We start from the raw sequence: 18,373 nt of genomic DNA, 5'->3' as shown, positions 1-18,373 counted from the left end.
GGCGGCAGGTAGACGTCAGGCGTGGTGCAGTAGAACAGGCGTGGAAATGCAGCAAAACACGACAACAGTTCAGCACGGCAGTAGACCAGGATGGTACTGATAGCACGGGAAACAGGATACAGGTACGGGGAACACTGGGAAGCTGGAAGACACTTAGGAGACCGTTTGCAAGACAGACTAAGGGAAATAATAACAATGCTCAGGCGAGGATAAGAAGGGTGGTGACCCTCTTATAGGCCAGGAATTCAGGAGTTAATGATGATGATTTCCAGGTGCGCGCGCTGGCCCCTCCGGGAGACAGGCTCGATACCCGGAAGTGAGTGCCGGTGCCTCACAGGGGGACGACGCAGCACAGCAGCAGGACGTCCATGGCCGCGGTCGTCGAGGGGTAAGTTAGAACGACAGACCGTGGCCATAGACGTTACAATAGCATTGACTAAAGTTACTACATAATCATTGTGATGTATCATGATATATCATCACACCTCTGCATGTCCTTATTATTATACTACTGTTCATGTGGCAGATAGGCCATTGTACCCATGTGGTAACCAGGGCACAGGTAGTTCTGCAACATCTGCACACCTGTCATTTCGCTTCACTCATTCCTCCATAACATATTCTGTATGTTGTCTTAATAACTTACTCCTTTGCCAGGCTATCAGTGCTGCATTTGGGGCCACAAAGTCTGCTACTGCCCCCCGCTCCTATGTTCCAGGACAACATTTTCTATTCTGTGCCTTGACCTTGTTCAGCCTTGTCATAGGAATTTTGTGAGGACCTAAATTCAGGACATTGATGTGGATGGTGATTTGGATCCATACAACTTCTATATGATACCTGAGCCATCAGAACATTTTTCATTCAAAGCAGAATAACCTTACCTTTACATGAAAGGTTTGTCTTGACAAGAAAGCCCCCTTTAAGTAAAGAAAAATGGTAGCTCTCCTACTCCTAACTCTAGTGTCTAAGTCTAACTTAAATGCAAAAATAAAAAATGCGGAGCTTGGCCAGAGTTATGGAGCATTACATGCCCCGAACATGGTTGTTATGACTTCTCAAGATCTGCTGGAGTCCTCGACTATGCGCCACTTGAAGCCTGTATTGGCCATGACAACATACCAACACATTAGCGCTGGCATGAGCATCGCCAGTACAGCAGTTATTGCATCTGGTGAGAAGGAGCCCTCAGAACATGCAGATAGGTAGGACTGTATTGTAGAATGCACAGCAGCAGTGGGAAAAGGGTCTCATTTTAAAAGTTAGACTTTAGGGAGGCCATAGATATAAATAGTTACTGTTGTTGAAGTGATGATCTTCTCATCCATGTTGATAGGGCATATGGACTGGGGTTGTCTTGTTGAGACAAACCCTTTAAGTGAAGGTAGTTATGCTGCTTTACATTGCTACAGTTCAGTTTACTGTTAACAAGGTGCGGGGCTCATTCCGGACTTTGCTATGGAACCTATGAAAGCTAGTGGCACCCCTGTACAGGGTATTCCAAAAATTATTTTGACCACTAGTGGTTATCATTTCTAGCAAAATACCATGGAAACATTCCAAGGTCATCAAAGCTAATATGTAAACATTACAATTTGGGGTAAAATTAGAAGGGTTTTCCATGTTAAAATGGCCCTTTTAAGGCCCTATTACACGGGCCAATGATGGGGCAAACAAGCGTTCATATGAGCGCTCCTTCCTGATAATTGGCCAGTGTAATCAGGGCAACGATCAGTCGATGAATGGGCAAATGCTCGTTCATCGGCTGATCTGCACTTTTTATGCAGAATTAAAAATCATCGTTGTCAGCAGCAAATCTCCCTGTGTAATCAGGGAAATGCGCTGCCGACATGATGAAAATGTATAGGGATGAGCTATCAGAGTAACGATCGCTCTTCCCCATACATAAGCAATCATTGCTCCGTGTGAAAGGAGCAAACGAGCGCCGATCAACGAGCTGTGTCGTTAATCGGCGCTCGTTTACACGCCCCACGTCAGGCCGTGCTATGGAACCCTCAGACACATAATCCAATATTAAAAAAATATCATATCACTTGATCAGCAAGATGTCTCTACATATCTGTCCAGCAATCATGACACAATTAAAATGCTAATGCCTCATGCACAAGACCGTTTTGCCACTCGGGCCGTTTTTGACGGAATTCCGAGTGGCACCCAATAGTCTCCGGACCCATTCTCTTTAGCGGGTGAATCGGGTCCGTGAAAAATGGTTCAAGGCTCCGATCCGAGGAAAGATAGAACATGTCCTATCTTTCCACAGATCACTGACGGGATTCGGACGGCACACACGGTCGTGTGCATGAGACCTTAGGCCTCATGCCCACTTCAGTTATTTTCTTCAGAGTGCTATCCGTTTTTATAACTGATAGCACCCTGACACATTCATTTCTATGCGTCCATACACACTTCAGTTGTTTTGACGGTTCCGTTCGTCCGTTCCGTCAAAAGTAATGCATGTGCTACATTTGTCCGTGTTTCAGTGACCGTGAGGCCCATTGAAGTCTATAGGTCCGTCAAAAAAATGACCGGCACACGGACGGCATCCGTGTGCCATCCGTTTTTCACGGATCAGTTGCTAAGCAACAGCAGTGCGTGTCAAAGTTCCCTGCATTCAACACACAAGATGTATTTTAACAGACCATTTAAAACGGAAGACAAATGGAAGGAGAGCATCCGTTTAAAACGGAACAACGGAACGGGTGCGGAGTGACAACGGAAACCAGACGGATGTCACAACGGACACACGGATCCGTTTTAAACGGACGTGAAAATGGTGAAGGATGTGTGCATGAGGCCTTAATATTTTTGATTTTTCAACCAGTTTTGTTTCTTCTTTTAGAGTCATCGCTGCTTTTCTGCATATGAGCTTGTGAAGATTGTTCTACAAAATAGCCGATCTCCAATTTCCCTGGAACAATTCAAACAGATCAGCCCGGCGATTATTCATCAACTTCTTTCTTGCACGTGTCCAGTAGAGGACTACACAAGTACACAGCTCCCACCTCCCACCACTCTGGAAAGTGAGTCTCGTGCTATATTGTCTATTGGGGAGATGATCTATTATGATGAGGACTTGTGGTTTTCGAGTGAACGCAGCACATGCTTGAAATGTTGTATTTCAAAATAACTATTGACCCCATCCTTGCTCTCTATATGTCTATAATATTAACAATTTACTGGATAATATCATATTCATATACTTAAGGAATACTATACAGCCAATTCCCAATCTGAGTTAGCAGGAAATTACCTTTTAGTCTAGCCGATGACATCAACTGGGTCTAGCAGTGGATGGTCTGTGGTTGCATAATATGTAGGTTCCAGTGCTGGTGACCATTTGGTGGATCTTTAGGTACGAAGTGGAGGTGGAAGTAGAGGCGTCTCATGTTAAATATGCTCTGTATAGGTATATATGTATGACATTGTCCCTCCATATGCCCTATTAGGGCATTTGAATGGCATAGAGGGTGTGTTGGTGACGACCCTCTATGAGCCAGAGCGGAGACCAGCTATCATAGAGCGGAACCATTTAATGGCCGGCCTGTAATACTATACTTTGGCTGCTGCAGGGAAAATGTATGGCTGGGCGCAAGTTCCATGTTGATGGCAGTTGATAGTTGGGGGTTTCTAAAGCCTTGCCTAGCTTAAAGACTACGAACACCTTTAAATGGAATTATTTTTATTTTTTTATTAAATCAATATGTTTTAAGTCATTTTTCTCATTGACTTTTATTACATTTTATTTGACTTTTTAAGATACAGTTTCTACGTATACGGTATACATAAAAGCTGTGTCATTCTCTCTCAGTCGATTCCGTCAGTTCAGCCGAACTGACGGCTCGGCTGAGAGCGGGTCCTGCATGCCTCTGACACACAGGATCCTGCTAATATCGATCACATCTAAGTTCATAAACTAGATGTGATCGATACTAGCTGGATCCTGTGTGTCAGAGATACGCAGGACCGGATGTGAGCCGAGCCGTCAGTTCAGCTGACCTGACAGAGAAAGAATAAAAATGCTTCTATGTATACTAGATACGTAGCCTAAGACCTTATTATGCTTCAATATCTAAGTGTTTGAAAAATTGGAATACTAAATGATTAATTTGCTGATTTTTGTGCTACGTTAGTATCAAGTGTTGTGGTACTAGTTAAGTTATGTTCCGCAGGGTATGGCTACAGCACTATTGCTGTTTTACTTCTGACAATTGGATCCATGTTTGGAGCTACTCTCATTATATTCAGTTCTTGTGAGGAGAGCTATAAACTCATCTTACAGCTGTTTGTGGGACTGGCAGTGGGAACTCTCTCAGGGGATGCCTTGCTTCATCTTATCCCTCAGGTGAATCTTATTTCCAGTTATCGATTTATTTATTTTAAAAAATTCATGTTTTATATTCTTTTTTTTAATTGTATTTATTTATTTTACTAATTTATATATATTTCAACTAGTGCTACCATTCTTGTGGGATAATATTTTGAGCAAGACAAGGAGGTTTTACAGAAAGGAAATAAATGGATTAGGGATTGTATAGAATGAGTTTAGATGACAAAGAGGGTTTGGCTTCAGTATAGATGGAGGGAAATAAAGCAGTTATATTACGATGTAATGAGGCTGATAGGGGCGGGGCTCTGACTACCTCTCATTTTCTTAAGCAGGTAATGGTTGTCACCATATAGCAATTAAACAGAGATATTTCAAGTATAGTTGACATGTGAAAGTTATACAAAATAGTGCATCTATTTCTGGGTGAGATTACATATAAAGGACAAATCCACTCAACAGAGACCTTCTGACATGGGATTGAGAGTTGGTAAGCGCGGAACGCCATCAATTAAAATGTGTGTATGTATATATATATATATATATATATATATATATATATATATAAAAAAGAAAGGGGGCCGCATATCAAAGATCAAAATAGGACCCCCGTTAGGCCTCATGCACACATCCTTCACCGTTTTCACGTCCGTTTAAAATGGATCCGTATGTCCGTTGTGACATGTGTGTGCTTTCCGTTGTCACTCCGTTACGTTGTTCCGTTTTAAACCGACATTGTGCTTCCGTTTGTCTTCTGTTTTAAAACGAACCGTTAAAATCCATCTTGTGTGTTGAATGCAGGGAACTTTGGCACGCGCTGCCATTGCTTGGCAACGCAATTGTGAAAAACGGACGGCACACGGATGCCTTCTCTGTGCCCTCCGTTGTTTTGACAGACCCAAAGGCTTCAATGGGCGACACGGACAATGAAAAACGGACTGAAGTAGGATATGTTTTACTTTTGACGGAACGGACGCACGGAATTGTTAAAACAACGGAAGTGTGCATGGCCCCGTAGAAATGAATGTGTCAGTGTGCTATCCGTTAAAAAAAGGGATAGCACACTGAAGAAAAAAACTGAAGTGGGCATGAGGCCTTATAGTGCCGGGTTTTGCCACCCAGGACAGAAAGCCCTGGTGTCTGTTTCGCCCTCCACCCGCTATCCATGACCCTTTGGACCATCCCCATATCCCTGCCTGCTAACATTGCAGTTCTCCTAGAGAGGAGAGTTCGGCACAGGTTTTCACTACCCACTAGCAAAGGCATTGAAACCAACCAGGGCTGGGCCCCCTCTCTCCAAGGGCGATTGAAAGCCTTCAAATTTAAAAAACAATGAAGTGCCCAAACTCCCTCACTAGGGCTCCCACTAATAAAAATAATCCCCAAACCCCATCCTTTATGCAAACACACACTTCCAATTAATACTAAATTAATTAATATTATTGACCAAGGACAATCCGAGCTTCATCATGTAAGTATTGAATGGAGACTACTACAGTACTGTATCCATGCCATGTCAGAAGAACATTTTTGGCTGGATCTCCCCTTTATATTAAAAGCTAAACTATGACAATCATAGGATTAAGGTTTTTTTTTTTCTTTTTCAATCTTTACATTTTCTACAGGTTTTGGGTATTCATGAAAATATTTCCCATGAGCATCATGGAAAAGATGGAGAACTTTACTTAGAAGAGAAGCAATATTTATGGAAAATAATGGGGATGATTGGAGGCATTCATGGGTTTTTTCTCATTAACAAGCTTTCCTTTCTCATCATTTCCTCTACAAGACAGGTATATATAATATTTGAATTTATTATTATTTGTTATCTATTTTATGCATTTATTACTGCATGTATGAGCTTCCAGTTTAGGGTCAATTCACACGGAGTTGCTTGACACGTTTTTTGACGCAGAAACCGCATCGGAAAACGCGCCAAAAAACGGCCAAAAATGCTTCCCATTGATTTGAATGGGAGGCGGAGGCGTTTTTTCCCGCGAGCAGAAAAACCGTCTAGCGGGAAAAAGAAGCGATACGCCCTATCTTTGGGTGTTTACGTCTCTGACCTCCCATTGACATCAATGGGAGGCAGAGAAAGCGTATTTCGCGGCGTTCACTCGGTGTGAACAGGGCCTAACTGTGGGGCTGACAGCCTAATTCCCTCATCTCCGACACAAGGATACATAAACATGGCCCCAGCAGTTACTACGGGGGTCTTTAACAAGGTGGGCTGAGCTTAGACAAGCCGTAGCCTTTTCTTTTTTCTTTGAACTGTGTAAACCTACACAATGCTTTCCATCTCCACATCACAACAGTATGGATGGAAAGAGTGGAGAACTTGTTGCGCAAAACCATCCTATACCAAGATGGTGAGGTAGGATGGCCGGAAACCGCAACAGCAGGTGGGCTAATGATAGCATTTTGCTCTTTTTTTTTTATAAATCTGGTCATATGACTTGTAGCTAGGTTGAAAACGAACTTTTTTAAACAATCTAAAAACATAATTCCTTGAAACAAAAATCAGTATTTTAATAACATATTTCAAGTGGGTGCAGCTGACCCATTGATCGGCCTTCTAAAGTTCCATGTGGGGTGTAAGAGAGAGTGCACTCTGACTGATTGAGAGTAAGAGATCGATGGGATCCATGTTGGACACATGATCCCTCTTGGCCAATCAGGGGGTAGTGCAGTTTTACATACAGTGTGCATTGCAGCAGGGGAGTTGTCAAGTGTGTACAATGGCACTCACTAGCCTACTGTTATTAGGGCCTCATGTTAAGATAGATTTTCTCTTTATTTTTGTACTGGAGTAAAAAAAAAGCTATTTCACTCCCCTTATAATATCCAGTATAAGTAGAAAAATGTGACATAGTTGTTTTTAGTACCTGCACAAGTAATGTGCTAGGTTGAAATGTATTTTCAATTACATAACTTACAATAATACACTTGAGCTCATTTAAGGATTACAGAGGAATAATTTTGCTGTTCCTTTTGTTGGATATACAGAGCTGTTCCATGTCGCAATCACTTAACAGCCCAACAAAGGAGTGTGCTTAGCTCTATGTTATATTAACTAACTCAGTATGAGGTCTTTTAATGCTTCTAAACAAGACGTGATTGATGACAGAATTCTAGAATACTTTGTTCTGAGCTTCCTGTAACCTAGAATGCGATAAACAAACCAGAATCATCATAATGTAGAGCTGAAGAAATATTCCAAAGTGCAGGTATTAAAGGAACAATAAATGCAGAAAATACCCAAAAATTAAAAAATGTCAGCAATTAAAGGGTTGCCTAATGAAGACGTTAGCCAGGGAGTTGCTAAATAAAAGTGACCTCTGCTCTGGTGGACTGCCCTTGCCATGGGCGCTACAGGGGAAATGTAAGGCCAGATCTATCTTCCCCCAGTAAAAAAAAACTGATCGCCTGGATTTACTGAAGCCGGACCCATTGTGATCAGCTGATCGCTGGACATTCTGAAAAGGGGTTGTCATGTTCTCTTTTACTTTGATCCTATTCTGTCTCAGATAACAATCTCAAAACTATGGGTAATATTTACAGAATTATTCTATATGTGTTTTAGGAGATTAGCCATTTTCCTCACCACCCCTTCTCTCAAATCGGTGTCTGGCTGTAAGATAACTAGCTGTAGACGCAATAAGAGACCAGGAACACCCAACCCCATGCCATTAGCTAAGCTCTACCCCCTTCACGGAGACGTTAGGGATCCAGTAGACATTTTTTATACAGAATCTGTGAGGAAAAACCTCTGTATGCCTCCATTTGAAATCGGATGCCCATAGAGGTAAGGTATTGCCTGTTGATTTCTATGAGTACCATATTACGGATCCATATAACACAAAACCTTATAGAGGTTTTCTCATGAAGACAACCCCTTTTTAAATAAATACTGATCCATTGATCAGTTGATCACAATGAACTTCTATAACTCCCCCACTGTGATTAGCTGTAATTTCCGAGGAAGCTGCATTTAGGGAAATATTCCATGGCATGCCAGTCATTTAAATAAATGGCGGAAAAAGTAATGCATAAATGGTCTTGTTCTGGCACATAGAAGAGGTTCTTGAGTGGGAGACCCTCCTCTATTATGTCCATATTCCCTATGGACATGGGTATCAAACTTAAATCTTATTTATGTATACAGCACCAACATATTCTGCAGAACTGTACAAAGATTGTCATTGCCCACAACAGTCCCTGTCCCTATTGAGGCTCATAATCTAAATTCCAATTTAAGGGCCAGTTGACACAGAATTTTTTGACACGCTTTTTGACACAGAAACCGCGTCGGAAAACGCGCCAAAAAACGGCTGAAAATGCGCCTCATTGATTTCAATGGGAGGCGTAGGCGTTTTTTCCCGCTAGCGGAAAAACCGGCTTGCGGGAAAAAGAAGGGACATGCCCTATCTTCGGGCATTTACGCCTCTGACCTTCCATTGACATCAATGAGAGGCAGAGAAAGCGTATTTCACAGCGTTTTTTTTTGCCCGTGGCGCTCAATGGCCGTGGGCGAAAAACGCAGTGAAAATTGGCGTGCAGGCAGAGGAAAATCTACTAAATTTACTCTGTTTGCATAACTCACGACCACATAACATAACATCATTCAGCCGCAACACAGAGTGGCTGAATGTGGTTTAAGGGGCCCCGTTCTAGAGATAGGTACGGGTCCCAGAGGTGGGACCCACATCTATCTGACATTTATGACCTATTCTTTGGATATGTCATAAATGTCTCTCATGGGAAAACCCCTTTAACCTATCAGTATGTTTTTTCAGAGTGTGGGAGGAAACCGATGCAAACATAGGAAGAACATACAACAAACTCTATGCAGATGATGTCCTTGGTCAGATTTGAACCCACGACCCCAATACTGTAAGGCAACAGTACCAATCATTGAGCGACCACGCACACATCTCTTGTAGTACTACATTCAATTTCTCATTTTTACTTGTGTAGAACAGATATGGAAAACAGCCGTGCGTCCAGAGCCACTAGGGTATAGCACAGATGCAGCCTAGTAAGTACACAGACATTTATTCTAACTTGCATACAGCTGTTTCAGGCTTATTAGCCTTCATCAGTGCAAGATATGGAAAATATGGCTCTGTCGGGGTAGGGCTTGGGATGTCCTCATCCAATTTATGTAGCAAGGTTAGGGTAAGTCTGCCTAAAAAGAACCAAACACCCCCTGACTCAAGCATTATATAGATGTAATTAAAACAAACTATATAATATATATATAAATATTTTTTTATTGCGTCTTTTATTATGTGATTATTGTTTCATTGCAGAAACATGCTTATTACTATATTATTGTCCATATTATCAAGTGTTTCCGAAGGGTCAACACATTCCACTATACTGCACAACCCGGCAGTATTATTATTAATAAAACTAGTAAACCAGAAACCTACAAAGAAATAGGGGAGCGATACAAAAGTTTCTGGTGCTTCTTTATACAACTGACCAGCCGCTTGTATTCCCACAACTATGTACTTTTTCAGGAACTTATCTGTATACAGTTCCAGTCCCAAGCCTTGAACAGAAAGAATAAATAGTAATGTATTTGGGTAATGGCTTCTTGCCAAACTGAAGAACTGCCAAGACTATGGTTGTTCAGAAAAGACATGAGAACTGTCTGGTCCACGTGCCAAGGTAAAGAATATCTGCTGCCCAGATTGGTACTTTAAAAACTGGTTGGTATATGGACCTCAGCCAAAGTTAAGGAAATTGAGGACTATATTGTCTGGTGGAAAATATTTGATCCGTATACCTGAACATAAACTAGTAAACTCCTTCAGACCTATCATGACACAAATGAAAAGTTAAAGGGGTTTTCCACCTTCTGAAAACTGATGACCTATCCATCGGATAGGTCATCAGTATGATCTGTGGGGGTCCAACACCTGAACCCCGCACAGATCAGCTGGTCCGGTGCCTCCGTGCACCGGACGTACATTCCGGAAGCAATTGGCTCCGCCCACGGAATTGCGGCCAAGCTGCAGAAGTTCCAGCCTATGATGAGGACTGTGTGAAAGCTACATAATAAAAGAAAAGAAAAAGAAATACAAATTTATAAATATGTTTAACATAAAAACGTGACTTTAATTTCCAGAATATAAATTCCATTTATAGATGTTTCTGATGTTCCCCACTTTCTCTTGTGACCCTAGAAATGCTAGAACCTTTGACAATTTTTATGCGCAATCCTGCATAATTTCATATCTAACCCTAATATTGCAAAACTGTAATTCTGGCTTCCATTCACAATACTTGTGTACATAATGGTGAGAGGTCTTCATAATGGGGCTCCCTTCTGGTGCTGGTTAACACCACCACCCGCCTGACCACATTGGAGAAGAAGGCTTGGTGCTTGTTGGGGCAAACATGGAGATGAGATGGGGGGCCCCATCTCCTCTCCATGATCCTTGAGTTAATTCCCCACACCTTTATTTGTAGGACCTATAGAGAGGGAACTATGCACACGTCAGTATTCTGGTCTGTATTCTGCTTCAGTATTTGGAAGCCAAAACCAGTAGTGAAACATAAATACAGAAAACCTATAATGGAAAGATTTGCACCTCTTCTGTGTTTTGGACCCACTTCGGGTTTTGGCTTCCAAATACTGAAGCAAAATACTGACCAGAATACTAACGTGTGCATGACCACCCAATACAATAAAAAATGCAGTTATTGCGGTCTGGGCCTCCTTTCTCCAGAAGCCCTATAGCATCTGCATGGTCTGCCTAAAAATGTGCATAAGTCCTTAGTAATGCAGCTTTTTACACGCCGTGCTGTGCCACATAACAGTAGAATTTGAAGGACTGTCACAATAAGGACCAACTTGAAAGTGTTGTCTCAAGAAGACAACCCCTTGCTATATTCTCCATTATGGCAAATGGACATCACAAAGAGGGAGTCTCCCACTTGGGACCCCTTTATGAGCCAGAGCAGGGAGCCACTAACAAAGACCACTCTTGCTCTGGTGGACATGATCCATCCATGTATTATATTTAAATGGCTAGCGTGTGATATTAAGTTTGTGGCCCGTCACAGATTTCCCTAGCGATAATAGCTGTTCGCCAGTGGTTAGAGAAGCTGGTCCTGTGGCGATGAGCTAATCAATGGGCCAGTTTAAGCTTACAAAAGGTGGTCTTTATTGGAAAACCCCTTTATTCCAATATTTTTTTTATCATTCATCATTAATTCTGCATAAAAATGAGAAACATAGTTGGCACTTTTCAAGGAACTTGGTGAAATACCAGTCAATTGACATGTTTTTGTCTACTGTTCCCAGTCAGTGGAGCACTTCATGGCATCTGGTCTGACTCAACTTGAAGAACTTTGCTCAGCATAAACAAGTGTATTCAGTCTGCTCATCATCAGAAGAACCTGGCGCTGTTCACGTATCGAGCCCAGGAATTTGTGCTTTTGATGTGTAGCTTCTGTTTAAAGCCTACATGATAACTGGCTTAAATTGTGGAATGCTCCACCTATTAATGTAATGCATCTGATGGAAGCTGGCCTATCAATCCGATCAAACTATTTTTGAATCATTCTACGTTCAGAAATAGAAATATAATGGAACATTAAGCTGCTGCTTGGAGGACTTCATAGAAAAGTGGTGGCTCAGACATAATTGAGGGCTCTTGGGGTTTATTTAAATTCGAAATTCTGGAAATAAACATTCATACACTGTAAAATTCTTCTACTGGATTTATCTTGAACCAGCACGTGCTCAAATACAAAGCAAGCCATGAATATAGAAAAAAATGCAGAATACATTTGAGGGATAAAATCCACCAGGATGAATGACCTACGGGGGTGCTGTGACAGATCTTACATTGACGCATAGGAGCTTCAAGTTATGCCTCCGTATGCAGCCCAAAGAAAGTAAAAATAATACTATATATATATATATATATATATATATATATATATATATATATATATATTCTCTCGGAAAGGTACTCATTCTCTACGTGGAGGCCCATCTAGCAGGGGCTCTTTAGGTCAATGCACCTTGGGAAAAAAGTATGCAAAATAGCTCTCTTCCAGAAGAAGGGTAACTGTGTCTCTAGCGCTACCTATAGGTAGCTCTAAATGCAATGGAACAATAAAAATATGGTTGCAAAGAGGGTGCAGAGGTAGAAGTTGCACTCAGGACCTGCTGCCTGATGGATCTCAAAGACCCTCTGTCACATAAGAAGACATCAGTTTTATAAATGGCCCATGGCATATTGGTGCCATTTTTTCATTGGGGCCAAGACGCTTCAAGTTATGTCTCTGTATATATACCTATGTATTAAAGAATACCTTTAATGGTTCTTTTCTGGTCCATGATGCTTTGCAGCAACGTGCCACATTCACACTTCCCATACCGTAGGCAGGGCTTTTTATTGGTCTGGTAAAGCTCTAATACCGCTCATTAATCTGAATACCTCCCAACATTTTAAGCTCCACCCAGGAATACTCTCAAAAAACAGAAATGCCCACTTTTGAATACATTTGCATAAGCTTCAGTCACTTTGAGTTTTAATTTGCACTACAATCCCACGAAAAACAGGACGGTTTGGAGATATGGAGGTGATGGATAATGTCAACTGCCTTGGGGCAGGCCTGAGGTCACTTTTTTGACACCCCATCACCCTCATAGCCCTCATTCTGGGGCATCGTGTTGTAGGTCATGCAGGGGACCATTCCATTTCTTTCTGCTTACTTACTAAAATTTATCAAATTAATTTTTTTTTCTATTGTTGTAATAATTATACCATCTGGTATTCTAATCATATTCTAATGTTTTGATCAGGGTCTATCACTTTTGAATGGTCACCTCACACATTCCCATGACCTCCCACTAGAATCCCACTTGAATGACCAGTCTAGGAAAGCCAAATCAACATCTACTATTCAGCTGGTAAGTCTGGAGATATGAAGGAGCCGCACGATCCTGGTGTCAACGAGTGACTGTGAGGTTAAAATGGATGGAAGTGCCATGAGTGAAAGTAAAACTTCGAGCTGAAAGGTAAAAATATTCAGCCTCTTGCAGTCGTCCATAAGGCTGGGTTCACACGACCTATTTTCAGGCGTAAACGAGCCGTATTATGCCTCGTTTTACGTCTGAAAATAGGGCTACAATACGTCGGCAAACATCTGCCCATTCATTTGAATGGGTTTGCCGACGTACTGTGCCGACGACCTGTCATTTACGCGTCGTAGTTTGACAGTAGATCAAACGACGACACGTAAAATAACTGCCTCGTCAAAGAAGTGCAGGACACTTATATACATTATATGCAGGACACTTACATACATTATATGCAGGGCACTTATATACATTATATGCAGGACACTTATATACATTATATACAGGACACTTATATACATTATATGCGGGACACTTATATACATTATATGCAGGACACTTATATACATTATATGCGGGACACTTATATACATTATATGCAGGACACTTCTATACATTATATGCAGGACACTTATATACATTATATGCGGGACACTTATATACATTATATGCAGGACACTTATATACATTATATGCGGGACACTTATATACATTATATGCGGGACACTTATATACATTATATGCGGGACACTTATATACATTATATGCGGGACACTTATATACATTATATGCAGGACACTTATATACATTATATGCGGGACACTTATATACATTATATGCGGGACACTTATATACATTATATGCGGGAACCTTATATACATTATATGCGGGAACCTTATATACATTATATGCAGGACACTTATATACATTATATGCAGGACACTTATATACATTATATGCGGGACACTTATATACATTATATGCGGGAACCTTATATACATTATATGCGGGAACCTTATATACATTATATGCAGGACACTTATATACATTATATGCAGGACACTTATATACATTATATGCGGGACACTTATATACATTATATGCGGGACACTTATATACATTATATGCGGGAACCTTATATACATTATATGCGGGACACTTCTATACATTATATGCAGGACACTTATATACATTATATGCGGGACACTTATATACATTATATGCGGGACACTTGTATACATTATATGCAGGACACTTATATACATTATATGCAGGACACTTATATACATTATATGCAGGACACTTATATACATTATATGCAGGACACTTATATACATTATATGCGGGACACTTATATACATTATATGCAGGACACTTATATACATTATATGCGGGACACTTATATACATTATATGCAGGACACTTATATACATTATATGCAGGACACTTATATACATTATATGCAGGACACTTATATACATTATATGCAGGACACTTATATACATTATATGCGGGACACTTATATACATTATATGCGGGACACTTATATACATTATATGCGGGAACCTTATATACATTATATGCGGGACACTTATATACATTATATGCAGGACACTTATATACATTATATGCGGGACACTTATATATATTATATGCAGGACACTTATATACATTATATGCAGGACACTTATATACATTATATGCGGGACACTTATATACATTATATGCGGGACACTTATATACATTATATGCGGGACACTTATATACATTATGTGCGGGACACTTATATACATTATATGCAGGACACTTCTTTGGACGTAATTTGAGCCGTTTTTCATTGAATTCAATGAAGAACAGCTCTAAATTACAGCCGTCAATGACGCCTCGCAAAATGCGAGGACGAGCAATTACAGGAGAAAACAGCTCCGTAATTTCAGACGTAAATGCAGTTTACGTGTGCACATACCCTAAGGCTATGTGCACACGCTAGCTTCCTTTTACGTCTGAAAAGACAGACTGTTTTCAGGAGAAAACAGCTGCGTCGTTTCAGACGTAAAAGCTCCTCCTCGCATTATGCGAGGCGTCTTTGACGGCCGTAATCTTGAGCTGTTCTTCATTGACTTCAATGAAGAACGGCTCAAATTAAGTTTCAAAGAAGTGTCCTGCACTTCTTTGACGAGGCATTCATTTTACACGTCGTCGTTTGACGCGTAAATGACAGGTCGTCTGCACAATACGTCGGCAAATCCATTCAAATCAATGGGCAGATGTTTGCCGACGTATTGTAGCCGTATTTTCAGGCGTAAATCGAGGCATAATACGCCTCGTTTACACCTTAAAATAGGTCGTGTGACGACCTCTTTTCAGACGTAATGGAGGCGTTTTACGCCTCGAATTACGCCTGAAAAAACACCCCTAATACGCCTACAAACATCTGCCCATTGCTTTCAAAGGGAATTACGATGTTCTGTTCCCACGAGCCTTTATTTTACGCTTTGCTATCAAAAAACGGAGCGTAAAAAGAAGTAGCATGTCACTTCTTGAGGCGTTTTTTGGAGCTGATTTTCCATTGAACACTATGAAAAACCCCTCAAAAAACGCCTCAAAAAACGTCTGAAAAGAAGTCTCAAAAGAATCTCCAAATTTCATTCTCAGCTTCAAAAACGCCTGAAAATCAGAGGCTGTATTCTCTGAAATCAGCTCCGTATTTTTCAGACGTTTTTTGTTAAGCGTGTGAACATACCCTAAGGGTATGTTCACACAGCAGCGTCCGTTACGGCTGAAATTACGGTGCTGTTTTCAGGAGAAAACAGCATCGTAATTTCAGCCGTAATGGCATGTGCAGGCGCTTTTCGCTGCGTCGCTTACGGACGTAATTGGAGCTGTTTTTCTATGGAGTCCATGGAAAACGGCTCCATTTACATCTGAAGAAGTGACAGTTACTTCTTTGACGCGGGCATCTTTTTTACGCGCCGCCTTTTGACAGCGGCGCGTAAAAAAAATTACCGTCGGCACAGAACATCGTAAAGCCCTTTCAAATGAATGGGCAGATGTTTGCCGACGCTTTTGAGCCGCATTTTCGGACGTAATTCGGGGCTAAAACGCCCGAATTACGTCCGTAAATAGTGTGTGTGAACCCAGCCTGACAGAAGAACAAACATAAGTGTTTTTGTGTAACTAGTTGCTGACCTATGACGTGTATGCTGGTCATGAGTGGCAGGACGTTGCTGCATCATGAGGAGCATACTCATCCTGATAAATTGCATGGGCACAGCAAGTTTGCCCATTCAATCAGGAATGGGGCAATAGCTGTAATAGAGAGCCTCTGGTCTCCACCATTAACCCCCTTGGATGCAGCGATCAACACTGATCGCAACATTCAAAGGGAAAGAGTGAAGGGGGATCTCCCTTTGAATTACTGTGATATGATCGAGGAACATATCTTCTATGGGCAAACAGCACAGGGTCCATTGAAGGATCGCAGGGCTGCCTCATATATGGCAGTAGATTAAAAATCAAAATTAAAAATTGCCCCACGGTATTAAAAAAAAGTAAAATTCATTTAAAAAATGAATGTTAAATCTATACCGTATTTTTCGGACTTAAAGACTCCGTTTTTAGCAAGAATAAATCTTGCAAAAAAGTCCCTGCGTCTTACAATCCGCAGTGAAGGGACCCGGCTGTGCCGAGCGCCCTGGTCGCTTCGTTACTTAACCCCTTCCTGACCCATGACGTGCCGGCATATCATGGAGGGGGGGAGTGATGTATGGAGCGGGCTCACGCGCTGAGCCTGCTTGATATACTGCAGGTGTCAGCTGTGTTTTACAGCTGACACGCTGCTCTAACGGCCAGGGACAGCAATTTCGCTGTTCCTGGCCGTTTAAAGGGGTTGTGCCATAAAACACATGTATACCTTATCCACAGGATAGTGGATACATGTGTGATCGCTGGGGGTCCGACACGACGATAAGGAGAACGGGGACCGAAAGGCACCAAAAGCGCTTCATGGGAAGCTTTGACTTCCGCGTTCTGTGTACGGCAGCTCCAAAGAGATGAATGGGATTCTTCTGCAAATGCGTGAGCGGCTCTCTATTGATTTCTATGGACCTGCCGAACAGATAAGCCGGACACAGAACCTGGAAGTCCAGGATTCTCATGTAGCGCTCTGGGTGACTTTCGGTCCCCTGTTCTCCTTATCGCTTGGGGTCCCAGCGGTCGGACCCTCAGTGATCCCACATGTAGCCCCTATCCTGTGGATAGGGGATACATGTGTTTTATGGGAAAACCCTTTAATTAGTCAATAGCGACCGCTGCATTTATAGGGGTTTTTCCATGAAGGACATTTATGACATATCCACAGGATCTGTCATAAATGTCAGATATATGCGGGTCACACCTCTGGGACCCCCACCTATCTCTAGAACGGGGCCCCCTAAACCCCGTTCTAACTTTCTCTGCTCTCCCGGCCACTTGGTTACATGTGGAGTTACTGAAACAGCGTAACTTGCTGAGCTATGCTGTTTCGGTAACTCCCATAGAACTTAATAGTAGTTATGTAAACAGCGTAGCTCGCATGCTACGCTGCTTTCGTAACTGCGATTCACTACTATGGGTGTCAGTGCTCCACTGACTGTAACCATGTGGCCCTAGGGGAACTAATAAAATGTGTAAAAAAAAAACAAAACGTTAGATACATTTTCAGGTGTGTAAAAAAAAAAAAATATTCAAAGTTAAAAAAAACCTTTTCCCATTTTTAACCAAAAATAAAATAATTTGGTATCGCTGCATCTGTAAAAGTCCCATCTATTACAATATACCATTATTTAACTCACATGGTGAACGGCGTAAATTATTTATTTTTTTAAAACTTCAGAATCGTTTTTTGGTCACCTCTGCGCTTAAAAAAATGAAATAAAAAAAAGTGATCAAAAAATGTACCAAAAAACGGTGCCAATAAAATTACAGTTCGTCCCACAAAAAACAAGCCCTCACACCGCTCAATTGATTAAAAAAATATAAAAAAGTTTTGGCTCTCAGAATGTGGTGAAACAGAACAAATCATTTTTTAACAAATAATTTTTTTCCTATTTTCTGTTGTCTAAAACTTGGGTGCGTCTTAGGCCTCATGCACACGACCGGAG

General features: G+C 41.3%; 1 protein-coding gene across 1 annotated transcript in view; it reads left to right on the top strand.

Moving 5' to 3' along the window:
• SLC39A12 (solute carrier family 39 member 12) overlaps nt 1-18,373 on the top strand; it is a 45,668-nt gene that overhangs the window by 15,150 nt on the left and 12,145 nt on the right. The window contains exons 5-8 of the mRNA XM_075828733.1: nt 2,861-3,041; nt 4,191-4,363; nt 5,971-6,138; nt 13,176-13,283. Of these exons, the coding sequence (XP_075684848.1) occupies nt 2,861-3,041; nt 4,191-4,363; nt 5,971-6,138; nt 13,176-13,283 (630 nt within the window). The remainder of the gene's footprint in view (nt 1-2,860; nt 3,042-4,190; nt 4,364-5,970; nt 6,139-13,175; nt 13,284-18,373) is intronic.

This window comes from Rhinoderma darwinii, chromosome 5 (assembly GCF_050947455.1).
Source record: "Rhinoderma darwinii isolate aRhiDar2 chromosome 5, aRhiDar2.hap1, whole genome shotgun sequence".
In the NCBI taxonomy this organism is placed as follows: Eukaryota; Metazoa; Chordata; class Amphibia; order Anura; family Rhinodermatidae; genus Rhinoderma; species Rhinoderma darwinii.
The sequence above is the reverse complement of the archived record's forward strand: the minus strand, read 5'-3'. Positions and strand labels throughout refer to the sequence as shown.